This window comes from Eretmochelys imbricata, chromosome 2, assembly GCF_965152235.1.
Source record: "Eretmochelys imbricata isolate rEreImb1 chromosome 2, rEreImb1.hap1, whole genome shotgun sequence".
Taxonomy (NCBI): domain Eukaryota; kingdom Metazoa; phylum Chordata; order Testudines; family Cheloniidae; genus Eretmochelys; species Eretmochelys imbricata.
In genome coordinates, this window is record NC_135573.1 from 63,719,093 (window position 1) to 63,735,717 (window position 16,625).

At 41.9% G+C, this 16,625-nt stretch overlaps 1 protein-coding gene across 1 annotated transcript in view; it reads right to left on the reverse strand.

Moving 5' to 3' along the window:
- Positions 1–16,625, reverse strand: part of NKAIN3 (sodium/potassium transporting ATPase interacting 3) — a 492,091-nt gene that overhangs the window by 106,958 nt on the left and 368,508 nt on the right. The window contains exon 4 of the mRNA XM_077808986.1: positions 12,638–12,835. Within this exon, the coding sequence (XP_077665112.1) occupies positions 12,638–12,835 (198 nt within the window). The remainder of the gene's footprint in view (positions 1–12,637; positions 12,836–16,625) is intronic.

The window sequence follows — 16,625 nt, forward strand, 5'->3', positions numbered from 1 at the left end:
TTTTGCTGCCTAACCGGTCACAAACTCACAGCAAAGTTGCAAAAGATGCAATCTTGGCCAGCTAAGCCAGACTCTTATTACACAGAAGGCAAAGGAGAAAGGTAGGAAAGAAGAAATAAGCGAGGTAAGGAAATGGACACATGAGGGAGATGGAACAGCAGGAACCCAAGTTTCACATTCCAGGTGCTCTTCATGGTTTAGCCAAAGCTAGTGGATGTGCTGGTGTCATCAGTTCCCTCTCTCTGGTGCAGTCTCGTCAGAACGTCTTTCAGAATCAGGACGATGAAGGCTCAGTGGTGTCATAGTGAATCCTGGCCCCAGGAGATGGTAAGGGTAGCCGCCATGATGGTAAACCTGGCTCCTTCCAGTCCAGATGTCCCACTCACTCCCACTTATGGTACCTCTACACTGGAATACAAGATCTGCAGCCCAGCCGCAGCTGGCCCAGATTACCTGAGTCGGGCATGCAAGGCTCAGGCTGCGGGGCTAAAAATTTTTGGGTAGATGTTTGGGTTCAGGCTGGAGTCTGGGCTCTGGGACCCTTCCCCCTCGCAGGTGTTTAAATGCGGAGCACACATATCCTTCGTGATCCTCAGATAAACAATGTCCAAGAAGAGATGGCAGCCTCATCCCATTAGCACTAATCAGTCAAAACACATTTTGATGATTTCATCTATAAACACTTCCTATGATTTCTTTAATTTTTCATCTCCTATCAAATTTTACTAGAAGTCTCGTTGATACCTTCCAGGGTGACCAGATAGAAAGTGTGAAAAACTGGGACGGGGCAATAGGTGTCTATATAAGAAAAAGCCCCAAATAACGGGACTGTCCCTAAAAAATCGGGACATCTGGTCACCCTAACCTTATCTCAATTCTTTTAACGTAATCCCGTTTTACCAGTTGATTTGTCTCCAACTTCTGCTGACTTTTATAAACAATCTTACATAACACGCTGCACTGGACTTTTGTTACCTTGGATAACTTAGAGTATAGGTCTTTGCAGAGTATATAAGGCAATTTGTCAGATAATATAGATTCAAATTAGGGCAATTTAAACTCCCTGTAGATTTTTTTTTCAGCTGTACAAGTTCTAATTTTCATCTAGGTTTTTTTTTTTTTAGATTTTCCTATACTATTTTTTTTAATTAGAGCATGCATTTGTTTATTGAGCCCATTAGGCATCTGTAAGGATGGCATACTGAAAACATAATTAAACCTAAGGATAGTAATCATTCTAATGATTGTATTCAGCCCCACACAGTAAATTGCATCTTGTTCCAATTTATTTTGTCATTGAACAGCAATCGTACAAGGGTGCAATCTAATATCTTTCATGATGTTTAAGCTCTATTAAGAAGAAACCTTAGATATTTCATACCACTAGTTATCCATTTAAACTGCCACTGAGAAAGTATTATACAAAAGCAGAACTGTGACAATGGCAATACCTCATTGTTAGTCCTGTTAATTTTGAAGTAGAGATACAAATAAATAACATCTATCAATGATACTTCTATGGCCCCATTACCGTCGTGTCCGAGTGCTTCACAGTCTTTAAATACATTTAACCTCACAATATTCTTGGAAAGGTAGGGAAGTACTATTAGCCCATTTTACGGATGGGGAACTGAGGCATAGAAAGACTAAGGCTATATTTACACTACGAGCTAGGGGTGTGATTCCCCTGCTCATGTACACATAATCCCAAGGTCCAGACTAATACTCTAACCACTGGACCATCCTTCTCCTACATACCTTGTCACATAAATGTTCCACATTGAATTAATGTAACATTGATCAGGCAAACTTTCTGCTTCATTTGTATTCATCACCAACTTCTCTGTGTAAACTAAAATCTGTGGGAGAATTATTTGATCCAAAGGCGACTGAGGTCAATGGAAGTCTTTACCTTGACTTCACTGGGCTTTGGATGAGGCCCCATTTTCAGAAGTCCTCAGACTGGCAAAAATTCAACAATTAATGTGTTTTGCTTGAGTACATACTCAGGAGACACTGGGTAAGGTCTTCAGGATATGTCTTCTTTTTGTATATTTATCTCTATTTGTAAAAATGTCTTTGTGTGTTTTTGTGTGTTTGGGGTATGTGTGTGTTACAGTATGTGTGAATGTGTTACATGCATTATAAGCTAATTCAAAGAATGATAAAAACAAATGACACTAAACACAGATAAAAATGGAAAATGGTAATGTTCCTTTAAATGGATGATTAATTATCAGTCTTTCTGCTGTCATTCACAATGATTATCACTGAATTTACATAGTGGCATCTGGGAGTTTATGAGAAGTACAAATAACATCAATAGCTAGCTCCCTAAGGTGTTCCACATCAGTTTGAATAATTTCTCTAAAACTCTTATGCTGTGTAGACTTGGGCAGAGTTCTAGCTGCTGGGACTGTTTTTCAGAACAGTTGACTTTTTAGGTTCTCTCTCTGGTTCAGACTCATGTCAGATTGCTTGAACAGTATTCAGGAGCAATACGATTCTCTGTAACTTTCTTCCTTTTCAAGTCAGGGTTTGCTCCAGCTATAGTCTTTTGCACTCCCCTCAGATGTTAGAGGATACAAATTTGTTTTTCAGGCCTGTGTAGCAATGGGATCTGGACTTCTTTTTGGTGCACTCTTAGTTAAAATTGGTATTGACACATGACTAAGGCTAAGTTTTTGTCAGGGACATTTTTGGTAAAAATCATGGACAGGTCATGGGAAATAAACAAAAATTCATGGAAGCCCAAGACCTGTCCCTGACTTTTACTAAAAATATCCCTGACAAAAGGAGTAGGTGGGTTCAGCACGCACTGCTGCTCAGGTTCCCTGGTCCCCCACAGATGCAATGTGTGGGAGCTCCGGGGTCCCTCTGCCCCTGGGGCTGGGCTGCTGCGGGGTCCCCTCACCTGGGGCAGCTGGTAGTTGGAGGGTCCTCCAGCTGCTTGCCACGGGTGCAGCTGGGCAGCTGTGGGGAGTCCCCACTGCCAGCTGCGGCTGGGCACCTGCAGGGTCCCCCCACCAGGCTGGGGGCTGGGAGCTGCAAGGTTGGGGCTGGCTTGGAGCTCCAGCCCCAGGGCAGAAAATGTCACAAAGATCAATGGAAGTCAAGGATTCATGTGACCTCCATGACATAACCGTAGTCTTACACATGACAAATCTGCAAAGTGAAAGTAATTCACCTGACAGTCTCTGCCAAAAAATCTTTGGTGTGCATAATAAGCTTCCTTTTTCCAACCCTGGTCAAACCATGTCAAAGAAATGACACAGGCATAAATCACTCAATCTCAAGCCATTCTGAACACACATACACGTTGGCACACGCTTCCTCATGGCCACATTCTCAGCCACTGCCCTCCAGGTTTGTGCTTACCCAGACCCTGGAAATTTCTTTTTTATAATATGTGGTTTATTTTATATATTTATTGATTTCTTTAGATTTGTAAAAGCAAGTTAGAGAAGGTGCCTCTCCCAGATTCTAAGCACACTTGCCAACTACTGAGGGGAAAAAACAGATCAAAACAAAGACAAATTCAACAGGAACCTGCAAACATACAATTGCAAAATATCATCATTTGGGCAATGGTTTATCTGTGACTGACATGAACTAACATACACCCAGTTCTTTTTTAGTCTCCCATAAGTACTTACACTGTCAGCCAACCTCTGAGGGCCTTTCCTTACATGCATGTGTTCTGTGAGGGGGAAATTCTTTCCCCACCGTGGAACCCAAGTATCTGTTTTGTGAGCAAGGGGAGGTGAGGAAGAGAAAGAAAAGGGGACTTTTGGGGTGCAGGGGAAAGCTATCTCCTCTCCTAGGCCATGGCGTATCAGGAGAGCAATGCTGTGGCCACTACTGCAGCTCTGAGTTCTCTACAATATCTCCCTTGTTTCCTCGACACAGGCTTCATGGGCCCAAACCTGCATAGGGCTAAGTATTCTGGCCCCCAACTCAGAAAAGCACTAAAGCGTGTGTTTAACTTTAAATGTGCGTTCAATCTAATTGAATTTAATGGGTGAAAACTGGCTCCATGGAAGTCAATGGAAGTTTTGCCATTGATTTCAACAGTACCGAGATTTCACTCAACAGGACTACTCATTTGCTTAAAGCCAAGCACGAATGTAAGTGCAGGATCAGGGCAAGAGTGGTCAGCACCTTACAGGATCAACCCCCGTATGAGGCAATGATCAGCAAATATATGTAGCAGTGAATCCAGTAGGTCCACCTGTAGCCCATCCCTGCCCTGACTCCAAACGGATTCTGCGTGCCAATGCATTAGGTATCCCCACTGAATTGTTTTCGGTGACACACAGAACTTCTGTTTTGTTGGTGGAACTGCATATCTCAAATTAGCCCCTCCTTGCAAGTTCACTCTTACATCAGGTATGTGAGACATCTTCTACAATTGGCATAGAACAAGTTTTTTTTTTTTTTTTAATTTAGACTTTCTGGGGCATATGGCAGTGGAAAAACTGCAGCCAAGACAGGCCGAAATATTTCATACGGATTAGGTTTGGGAAGGAATTAAGCCATTAAAACCTCTGAAGCTATTTCTGGTAGCTAAAGAATATGACTTTTTTATGGATTGTAAATTTCACAAATCAAGGCTCCTAGACAATCTTGCATATGCCTTTTATTCAGCTGCCCTGAAAAGGGGTCACATGGACATGCACCTTCTTTCTCAGCCAAAACCAAAGTACTACAACAAAGTTTGAAAAGTCTGAGATGCAGCAAATGTGCACACAGTGCAACCCCAACTTGATAGTCTCCTGTTTGAATAGGATAACATATAGAATGTTGCAAATCACGTGGGACCATAGTCTAGGAAAAAATCCTTTCTGCACTCAGGTCACATTCAGTCTACAAATTGTAATGGAAGAGTTAGGCTGTCAATGCAGTGCATGATTAAAAGAAAAATGTCCTGTCTGTGCAGGCTCCCACAGAGACAGTGGATATTTCTCCCTGTATATGAAAGTCTGGTTACATGGTTGACAACTATAATATACAGAGGAGATAATTTTGATGAGTACTAGGGCAGCACAAATCCATTGCTAAAAACAAAACAAAGTATGGTATTAGGTTAGCCTCCAGCTTTGTCCATAGAGCTCACTCACATTTAAGTGTGGAGACTCGGGTTCAGGAATAATTTCAAGTCTCTCACTCCAGCTCAATGAAAAACCGTTGCATTGTTGAAAGGTTTGTTTACATGAGGTAATTGTTCGGAAGAGCTTTTCTGGAATAACTCTTCCGCTATAGCTATCCCAGAATAACTCTCCATGTGAACACTTGTTCCTGAATAGGAGTAATTTTTTTCAATGCAGTTTAATCCATTTTGTAAATGGATTAAACTAAACCAGAAAAAGGCACTCCTGTTCTGGGTTAAGAATATCCATGGGGGAGCTATTCCCCCACTTGGTAAGGCAACTCCCATCTTTTCATGTGCTATAATATATATTTTGCTTACTATATTTTTCACTCCATGCATCTGATGAAGTGGGTTTTAGCCCATGAAAGCTTATGCCCAAATACATTTGTTAGTCTCTAAGGTGACACAAGGACTCCTCGTTGTTTTTGCTGATACAGACTAGTATGACTACCCCCTCTGAAACCTATTCTGGAATAGTTATAGTGCTTTCAATTCTCACTGTAGCTTGTTCTGGAATAACTTTCCCATGTAGACAAGCCCTAAGTGATACATTCTGAGCTATCAGTGGTGGTCTCCTGCCAGCTGAATTACTGCTGACCCCTCTTTAGTGCCAGAACTTACTCCTGCTCTCTGGCTTTGTCTTCACTGCCAATATAGGGTGTGTTTTTACAAGTAACATGCATTAGCCATCTTGCTGTAAAATCCGAGTGGAGACAGGCACAGTAATTTTTACTGTGATGTAGCTAGGCAAGCTCAGTCATGAATACAGGTATAGGGTTAACCTCACGTGGTAACATCCCGTATTGCATTCACTGGGATTTTACAGCAAGACAGCTAATGCATATTAAGTTATCTCACTGTAGAAACACACAGTTTTTGTCAGTGAAGACATAGCCTCTTTCTTTCTCTCTCTACCTCTGCCCCACCTCCTCCAACATTCACATTATTCCAATCTATGGCCAGTCTGGTCAGATCCTACCAGTGCCATATAACTATGCTATGTTACTCTACTCCCAAGACTTCAGCTGCTCTCACTTCTTTTCCCTCACAGCTACAATCCATTTTACTAGTTTGAGTCAGATGAGATGAGTGGATTTTTGTCTCTGTGATGGGGTATACATACCCCCCACCAAAACGCCTCCGTCTTCAAATAGCAAAACCAGCCCTGCTCTGGCTCAGCTGTGAGAAATGTCAGTTGTGGAGAGACATGCTCCCAGCAGCTGTAGCTAATGAGGGCAAGCCCAAGTATAAAGAGGGAGGAACAGGATGAGAAGGGACAGAAAAGCTTGGGACTTCAAGGGAGCAAAAAATCTCTACCAACAGGAGCTAGCCCCAGGTTGCCTCTTAGAACCCCCTGGAGGTACAAGGGAGGTGGACAGAGAAGGAAACAAACTCTGAGGGCCAAAGGGCTTTTTTATGTTATGTTTATGGACTCTTCCTAAAAAAGAGTTGATTGGATATAAGCCACTATTACCTGAGTCAAGGACCATTCCGGGCTGCTCAAACTGGTGTTCTGCACAAGACGGTGTACACCACCACTATGTCAGGGTCTGTGAAAGACTGGTGCCAGAGATGGGGACATGGGTGGTCTGGCCTGGTGGTCAGCACGGTGTTCGAGGCCAATGGGCAGGTACAAAGTCAGGAGACAAGTTTTAGAGCTGCAAGTCAGAGCCTGGTTCAGATAGGGAACAGGTGCTGAAGCCAAGGGTGAGCACTGAGTCAGAAGCCAAAAAGCCATAGCCTAGGGTCAGAAGTCTTATGGGGCGTTGGTAGGCCAAAGTCCTTTCAACCTTTCACAGGAAGGATTGGGGCCCCATTGGACAGGAGGTCCTGTCCATTAGCTGGATCAGAAAGAAGGCCCCAAGTGAGGCTATTTATCCAAAAGTCCTTTCTTTGTCTGTTGGTCATTGGAGAATCTATATATATGTGAGACTCTGCAGGAGGTGTGAGCCTCTCTGGAGGATTACAACTTGGCTGATTTGCCTTAATCATCTCACACTGTTTTTTAGTACCTCTAGAAGCTCGGGTCACCCTCCCACATGGAATTACATACATCTTACACACAGTAAGATCCCCAAAGATATTTCAGGAAATTGATGCATCTGTCACAGCTTTCACAAAGTCTTCTGTCTGCAGTCATAGTTCCTTAGTGCAGCCCTATAGTTCTACTGCAAAATTGCTCTGGCTGAAAAAAAGTTATCAGCTGTTGAACACTCTAAAGCTGTTAATGAATCTTTGAGAAGCCCATAGGCCAACTGAAACTGCTATTCACATGGCTATTAGTCATGTCTTTTTCACTATTATTATTACACATATGCTTTTCTCTGATACTCTCTTTTGGTATAATGTTGAAGGTAGGCTCTGCTTTCAGCATTGTTAACTTGCTTTTCTATGCCCTGGTACAATTGTTCATGATGGAAACGTGACACAGTAAATGTTTCCAACCTAGACAATAAAGATGACAAAAGTAATGAGCTGAAATTCACAAAGTGATGTAATATCAAAAGGGAAGTACATTTTATTCATGTACATTTCCCATAGGTCTTCGCATCCAGTTAGCTCATGTTTTACTCTCACATACTGATGTTGATTGGCTTTCATAATCAGTCATGAGTCATTCTGGGAAATGGAAAGAGACCCTAGCTCCAGGTTGAACAATGGCGCCATTCTCTAAAGGGATTTTCTTTTGTGAACAGTGTAGATGATGTGCTTCGTAGCATCTTTTCCTATCCCAATTATAAAAATAACAGAGCTATAACTAATGGGAAAAAGAGGGACTGCTGCAGTTCCTCAGAGGAATCACGTTATAGACTGATATCATTAGCCCTTTTGTTATATCTAATGATAACTGGGCTGCAATAATTATTCCAGCAGCTCTAGCTTGTCTAAAGAGAAGGAGAAAAGATTTCTTTATAATCCTGTTGAAAAAAAGGTCTGGAGCTTTTAAAATGGAGTATAGAACAGAATTCTTGATGCATGGCACTCATGAAAAGCTACTCAAATTAACCTAAAATGTATTTGAATCTATGGCTCAGGATGTTGACCTTGTTAACAATCTGAACTTCATTAAGCAACTATTTCCAGTATCATTTATTGTCTTGCTTTTAATCTCTCTCTCAAACTTGACAATCATGTTTGTTTTGATTAATTATTTACATGAATCTCAGATCCTCCATTTTAATGGCTGTTGTGCAGAATACGGTTTCTAATTTAAATTCCATTTCTCTTTGATGAAATAGTATTGAAATCCACCAAATATCATAATTCATTGTAATATTAAATAATCAATGTTTGACAGATTCTCTGGAAGCAGGGATGCAGAAATAATTCATAAAGTAATGCAACTGCATTGGGTTACCATGATGTACTGCTGAAGGAGCGAAGCAACAGATTTCCAGAACTAATGTAATCAGACCATGTTGTTTACCATTTTCATATGGAAGTGATGTTTTATACATTCAGAAGAAAAATGGCCATGAGAGCAGATAGTTGTGTGATAAAACAAGAGGAAATGATTATCTTTTTGAGAGAGATGATTGCATGTTCATGGATGAACCAACAAAACATTGAAATATTCAGTTAAGTAGTTAATGAAAATTGTTAGACTCTGCAGGTGCTTGGATGACATGTCTATGAATGTTAAAGGTAGGATTTTCCAAAGCATTCTGCACTGGCCTAACTCTGTTCCCATTGAAGACAGTGGTATAAGACTCATTGACTTTAGGGGAGCAGAATTGTTTAATCCAGGCTGTGTCCACGCTGCAGTCGGGAGCTGTGAGTGCGGCATGTGCAGATATATCCAAGCTAGCGTGGATCTAGTCAGGTCCACGCTAACTTGAGGAACAGTAGGCCAGGTAGACACAGACACAAACACAGCACTCGAATTATGGGGAAAAAGTCGGGGGGATCTAAATATCAAGTGGCTTACTTTCATTTAAACAGTATTGAGAAGTAAGGGGGCCATACGACAGATAGGAGGTAGCCTCTAAAAGTGTAGTAAAGGGGCTAAGTCCCGCCAGCCCCACCCTCACCTGGTAATTCAAGCACTGGACACCTGCCGCTTCTAATCAAGCTAACACTTAAAATAGCAGAGTGGTTGTGGCGGGGGCCACACAGACAGCTGCTGGGGTTAGCCCCCTGAGTACGTACCCGGGGGGTCAGATGGGACTGTACTCGGGTGAGTGGTCAGAGCTGCTCCCTGTGCTCCTACAGCGCAACACAGGTACGTCCACCTGTGCTGCGAATCACACCACCAGCTGCTGTGTAGACAGATTCTAAGAATGCTTTTGAAGAACCCCGTGTTTGGATTTAAGAGTGCCAAGAATTAACATGTTTCTATTTTAAGGAGTTAATTCTTTTTTAAGATTGTCTGTCTTTGTTTACATGTGTAAATCTGACTAAAAAATTAAGTGACTTTAGTAATCAGGAGGGCAGCAAGAAGTTATTGCAATGTATTTTCATACAAAAATAATATATGGGCTGGAAATATCCTTGAGTATAGCTTCAGCATGATTCACACAGGCTGCAGTATTCATATTAATGGGAGCTGTGGCCTAGATTCACAAAGGTACTTAGGCATTGTCACACTGAGCATCACAACTCTACTCCCCTACGATAAAGGTAAAGCTTGTCTGTTTGGTGACCAGAAATCTTGGAGCATTGGTTAGAGACTGTGGAATGATCTTCCCCAGGTTCTAAGGACATTCACAAACCTCATCAACTTCCACTCTGAACGCAAGGCACATGTCTTTGCCCTTGCCTTCTCTATTAAGACAAAGCAGTGTGTACATTAAAAAAACAAAACAAAAACAAAAAGACAACAAGAACCCCTAGCAAAAGGAAAACATTCCACTGCATACACAATACCCTCCCACTCAGGGAGGGGAGAATGAGAGAACAAACCACGCACCAGGTATTAGTCACATCACTTAATACATTGCTGGAAGAAGCTCAGATACTACAGTGATGAGCATGATATAAGAACCTGTGTAGAATACTTGTGAATTAATATCCACTGTCATCTCAAATTTCATTTTTTACTGGAAGTAGCTCTCTTCTAAAAGTGATATTAACAAGAATAACAATCCATGAGGTCAGTCCAACATTGATTACCTGACATTGTGTGGTCAGAAAATTTCACTGGTACCACTGGGTGTCATGTAAAAATATTCCCTTCTCCTCCATGTCAAGAAGAGAGGAGATTAGAACCATAAGGAAACATTTTTAAATATTAGATGGATGTGTGTATATATATCACAGAATTATTGAAACATAAAACTGGAAGGGACCTCGAGAGGTCATCTAGTCCAGTCCCCTGCACTCAAGGCAGGACTAAGTATTATCTAGACCAACCCTGACAGGTGTTCGTCCAACCTGCTCTTAAAAATCCCCAACGATGGAGATTCCACAACCTCCCTAGGCAATTTATTCTAGTGCTTAACCACCCTGACAGTTAGGAAGTTTTTCCTAATGTCCGACCTAAAACTAAAGTTTTTCCTAATGTCCATATAAAATGGCTCATTCTGAGTCTAATCCAGAGCGCACTGAAGTCAATGAGAGACTCTCTGTGGACTTCAGAGATTGTCTTATGAAAGCCAGTTCCCACTCCCCATTTAGCATTTCCAGTTTTGTGTAAGAACATCTCTCTCCAAATAGCCTCCCCAGAAGGATTTATGGGCCACAGACGTGCTCAAAGCTGCTGCCACTTATGCAACCAACATTTGTTCCCTGCAAAATTTGGCACTCAGCATAGAGGACATGCCTCACTTTTTAAAAATTAAAGGCACTGTGTATAAGGATGTGTTCATCAGTAGGAAATTTTCCATGCACTGTACATAGAATAATGTATTGTTGTGTAATGCTACCAAGGTTCCCTTTTTAAAGTCAGCTTTTACAGCAGTTACCACACTACTCTAAAATATGACTGGATTTCCCTATAGTTAGAATAGGGAAAAGAGTCTAATCCTGAGAGATGCTGAGTACTTGCAATTCCCATTGATATCAATGAATGTTCAGCATCAGGTTCAGACCTTAAATTACTCTGGCCTACTAACTGTTTGCAGAGGATGACTCTTTGATGATGACTACTCTAATGCATATACAGCAAGCATCACAGGTGATTGGACTGCACTAGAGGCAAAGGAGTGATGTAAGCAGGGCCTAATATGGTCATAGATGCACCATCTTGTGCATATAAAACTGTTGCTTTTTATATACAAGTTAAAATATTTAAGTAAAAGGAACCTTTGAAAAGATCTTTTGAAAAGCAGAAAGATCTACCTGGACTGGTATGCAGTATTTACCCCTTGAGGGATTTCATGCTACAGATAATCTAATTCCCTATCAAATAAAAGCATTTACCTTCCTGTTCATTTGGACCAGAGTTAGCATGATAAAACAATTTGTTATGCCAATAAAATTTTTGTTATGTTATAAAAAGGTTTATTGCACTACTATTGCTACATAAAACTGTTATGAAATTTAACCCTATTGCAAGCTCCAGAAAGACACAGTCCACTTTTAGAACTAGCTGCCACAAAAAAAATATTTTAATTCTTTCTTTCTTTCTCTTTCTTTCTCTCTTTCTCTCTTTCTAAAATATGGCATTTTAATTCTACTTTGCCATAAACAATTTCACAGGATTCTCTCTCTTTTTTGCTCAGTAACCTATTGCTGTCCACTCCAATACCCTCCTACACTCGTATATCAAGATCTTGTACAAAACTATGATTATTATATTTTGCAAGCAATTTTCAACTAAACAAACAAAATCTAGTCTACTGCTCCTGAGAAATTAGGTCCTGTTCTCCCTCTTCCCCCATGGCCACTTTAGTTTCAGTAGTGCAAATCTTCACAGTCCAGTAGCAGAACAATCTGCAGTATCTGATAGATAATAGGCTTCTCTTCATGGCACAATAATATTATTATATTAAATGGTGTGCAGTTTCAGGCTGGTAAGGTAATTATACACTAACCGCCGTAAGTAGCCCACTCAGGTAAAATGTTTGGATACCCCAGATTCCCACAGAAGGATACAGAATGTCAGAAAAAAAGGGTATAGTGGTACTCTAATTACTACAATTTCCCTGACCTTTTTCACTTGTTCTTAGTTTGCATTAGGAAACTATTTACTAGCTAAAATAGATTTATATTCCGAGCTGGATGAAGTGTTCCCTTTCTGCACACGTTCTAATGAATAGCATTAATTGCTATGGATGAAATCCACTTCCATACAAAGGGCCAGCGTTAGGGCTATGAACCCAGTGTAGGGCTGTTATGAAATATCAGCATAGGAGAACAGTGTACATTTCAAATGGCAAGTTTTATATTCAAATATGCAAGGTAAAATCTGTACTGTTATTGGTCAGTTACTGAAACCATCCACGCAGTAAACAGAAACAATAGCATGTGACCTGCATACTAAAGAAGAGTAGGAGTGGTACAATCTGATAACTGAAAATAGCATTTGTGAAAATAGAAACTTACAGACAGTAATATTTGGATGGCGCTGTGAATGACCTCGAGATACTGGAAGTCAATGATGCAGCCCGTCACAGAGACATAGGAGTAATCGTCTAGGATCCCAGGGGCTGAAGGGCGCACCACTCTCCGTATGCAGCCTGGCCCATGCTCTCGCCACCAGGAACGGTGCATTGAAATGTTAAAGGTCATGAGATCAGTTTCCTAGGAGACAGAGAGAGAGAAAAAGGGATGAAATGCCCTTCTGTCACAGCATTAAAGGTGAAAACAGGAATTAATGTAATTTCACTTATAAAAGAAAAACTCAGCTAAATAAACAGATAAATTAATACAAATTTCTAAGATGAAGCCAGACCATAGAAAAGGAAAGAGAAAAATCTTACTGGGGCCCTGATCGGTAGATACGCTATGAAACATAGAGCAAATAATAGTCCCTGTCCAAAAGAAACTTGGAATCTAAAAATACAACCTAATTATTACTTTACTAGAAAGTGTCTCCAGAATGTATTTATTCTTATGGTAGGTAAAGGTGACAGTCACTTAAAACAGTGGTTCTTAACCTTTTTGGGCTCATGACCTCCTTATAAATTTTTATGGCCTGTCGTGACCCAGTAAATAGTCTGAGGGTGGAGGCCCAGGGGTGGTTTAGGTTGGATCCTGCCCGACACTCACCCTACAGTGGCAGTTCCTGTGCTGTGGGACTGGCTGGCCTTGGCTCTCTGCTCTGGGTGTTGCAACCTCCAGGGTTGCCGTGCCACTCAGACTGGCCCTGCCCCCATGACTGGACTAAATTTGTGTGAGTGGAGTTGTGACCTGGCTCAGGGGATTGCAGTGCCACTCACTCAGATTTGAACTACCCAGGCTCCTGTCGTCATGACGGCTCAGCCAAACCTGGGTGGTGCTGGGACCCCTAAGGTTGCTGTGCCTGGAGCAGGGAGGCGAAACCAGTCAATCCTGTGGGACAGAAGCCAGAGGAGCTGCCATGTGACCCTTTGAAACATTCTTGTGATCCAATTTTGGGTCCCAACCCATGGGCCGAGAAACCCTAGCATATACCCAATGTTATTTTTACAGGATAAGATCTAAAATAAACCACTACAGAATACATTTGAGGCCACAGGTCTAGTGGAAATATCTGTTATTTTGTGTAAACCTACCAGTACAACATGAATAGTGTAGTATAACATGCATATTTTCACCCACTCACTTCCACCTTCATGGCTCAGCAGAGCAGTAACAGTGGCAAAATTCTAACAAATTTTTGAAGACCACTCCGGTTGTGCCTGCAAAAATGCTTGTCTTCTGGCTGTACTGAAAAAGCATCACATTTTCTAGGCATATACATGCTTAGTTGTGGGTACAAATGTGGGCTGCTGCAGGTATACTTTTACAGGCTCACATACTGAACCTTATTAATCTCCCCTACAAGTCTAGCTTTCTGTGGAAGAAGAGGTCCATACCAAACAAAGGTAGCAGGATTTTTGCCATTGTATAACATATTATATAGTTGCTAAGTCATTATTTAGACTTGGTGAGACATCTGTCTTTTGACTTTGAACATCATTCTTTGATTCCATTTTAGAAAATTTTGCACTCACAATAGACCACAGGTGGGCAAACTATGGCCCGCAGGCCACATCTGGCCCACGGGACTCTTCTGCCCGGCCCCTGAGCTCCTGACCCAGGAGGCTAGCCCCTGGCCCCTCCTCTGCTGTTCCCTCTCCCCTGCAGCCTCAGCTCACTGTGCCGCCGGCACAGTGCTCTGGGCTGCGGGGCTGCGAGCTCTTGCCAGGCAGCGCAGCTGCAGAGATGCAGCCTGACCCAGTGCTCTGTGCTGCACGATGGCGTGGCTGCCTTCAGCAGGGCGGCGTGGCTGCCTGGTCTGGTGCTCTGGGTGTCATGGCTGTAGCACTGCCAGCCACCGGTGTTCCAGGCAGTGCGGTAAGGGGGCAGGGAGCGGGGGGTTGGATAGAGGGCAGGGGAGTTCAGGATGGTGGTCAGGGGACAGGGGTGTGGATAGGGGTGGGACGGTCAGAGGGCAGGGAACAGGGGGGTTGAATGGTGGCAGGGATCCCGGGGGGGTCATCAGGAAGGAGAGGAGGGGTTGGATGGGGCAGCGGGGAGCCATCAGGGGCGGGGAGCCTGGGGGTGGTCAGGGGATGGGGGGGGTGGATGGGGCAGAGGTCCTGGGAGGGGGTGTCAGGGGACAGAGGGGGGTCTGATAGGGGGCGGAGGGCCAGGCCACACCTGGCTGTTTGGGGAGGCACAGCCTCCCCTAACCAACCCTCCATACAATTTTGAAAACCCGATGTGGCCCCCAGGCCAAAATGTTTGCCCGTCCCTGTGGTAGGGTGATATCTTACTGAATTGAAATAAAAATTGACAGACAACTCTGCTTAGGTAAAATTATAAATATAAATAAAAGCAAGCGCCAATAATGGGCAGTTTCTTATGTTTGGCTCAGTGCAACAATCCCTGTTATTTTATTACACATTACTGATGGACTTCTCTTTATGCTACTAAGCCATGGAAAAGTCTCCCCTTCAATATTTGGTAGTGGGAACTTTATTAAGGATTTTTCTGCTTTGAGTCCCTGAAGGCTTAAATGGAACTTAAGTGGTGCCTGGGCCTTCTACTAGGCCTCCACGCAAGGGGTGAATTTCACCCTGTTTCATAATAGTTGTTTGCCTATTTTTCTGCATTGTACCGGAAGAACAACATTAAGTAGGGATTACCCTGTAAACTAACTCTGAAGCTATGTATCGTTGCAAGCCAGAAATATGATCTGCAAAAGAACTGTACCATTACAGAGGCAACTGTTTTGTTTTCTTCAAGAATGAGCCAATATATTTATGTACAGTACTTCATTAAAAATAAACCTTGTAAAGGAAACACACAAACATCCTAAATCTCATCTAGAGATGGACAAACATTTGGAAAAGTTCTCCCAATTATGTTTTGCAAATTTTGACAACGTTTTTAAATTTAAAATTTGTCATCCAGCTGTTATTCCTATTCAGCAAAGCACCTACAGATGTGCTTAATTTTTAGCATGTGCTTAAGAAGCCCTATTGACATCACTGGCCATTATCATCCTTCATTCAGTAATGGAAGAGGAGACATTTGTGAAATCTGACTTTCAAGCCACTGATGGTACAATGAGAGAAGGAAGCACCCATATCATCAGCAAATTCTCTGCTCTGATGTGCAAAGGATGTGATCGTGGCACTTTTTGTATCATTACTTTTGTTCAGCAGCTCTGGGTAACCCCCTTTGAGCAGGGGGTTGGACTAGATGACCTCCTGATGTCCCTTCCAACCCTGATATTCTATGATTCTATGAATGCCAGAGGCCCAGGCACCACACCCTGGTTCTCCAAAGCAGATGCGAAAGATAAATAATTATCCAGCAGAGACCAGAGTCTTATAAGTGTAAGCTAACCAAAAAAATTACTTGGTGCTTTAGTTTGACCTCTAATATGTTACTCCAAAATGTGATAATGTTACATCTGATAAACATTAAGCTACTGATCAATAAATGAAAGCCTGAAAAAAATTTGCTGTTGCCAAAGTGTATCTTCTCTCTAGGAAGCACCTAAGCTATACAATGTGTCATTTATGCCATCCTTAAAAAAAAAAATAAAAATCAACTAGTAGTTTTACTATTTATACTGAAATAAAGAAACTCACAAATAACGGTGAAATGAGATAAAGAACATTGATCCACTCTGTGTCTTTTACTTTTCCACACAAAATGTTATTTATGGCTAATAAATTATAAAAAAAATACAAATAATTATTTGTTTTATAGCAGAGCCTACCCACCCCACGGGGCTAGACACTATACAAACACTGATAATTAGGGTTAGAAGGATTAGATTTTTATTGGTAAATGTCACTGAACATCAGTTTCACCACCCGACACACACACACACACACACACACACACACACTTCCACCAATAATAATCTAAATTTAAAGAAAGAAAAATGCTG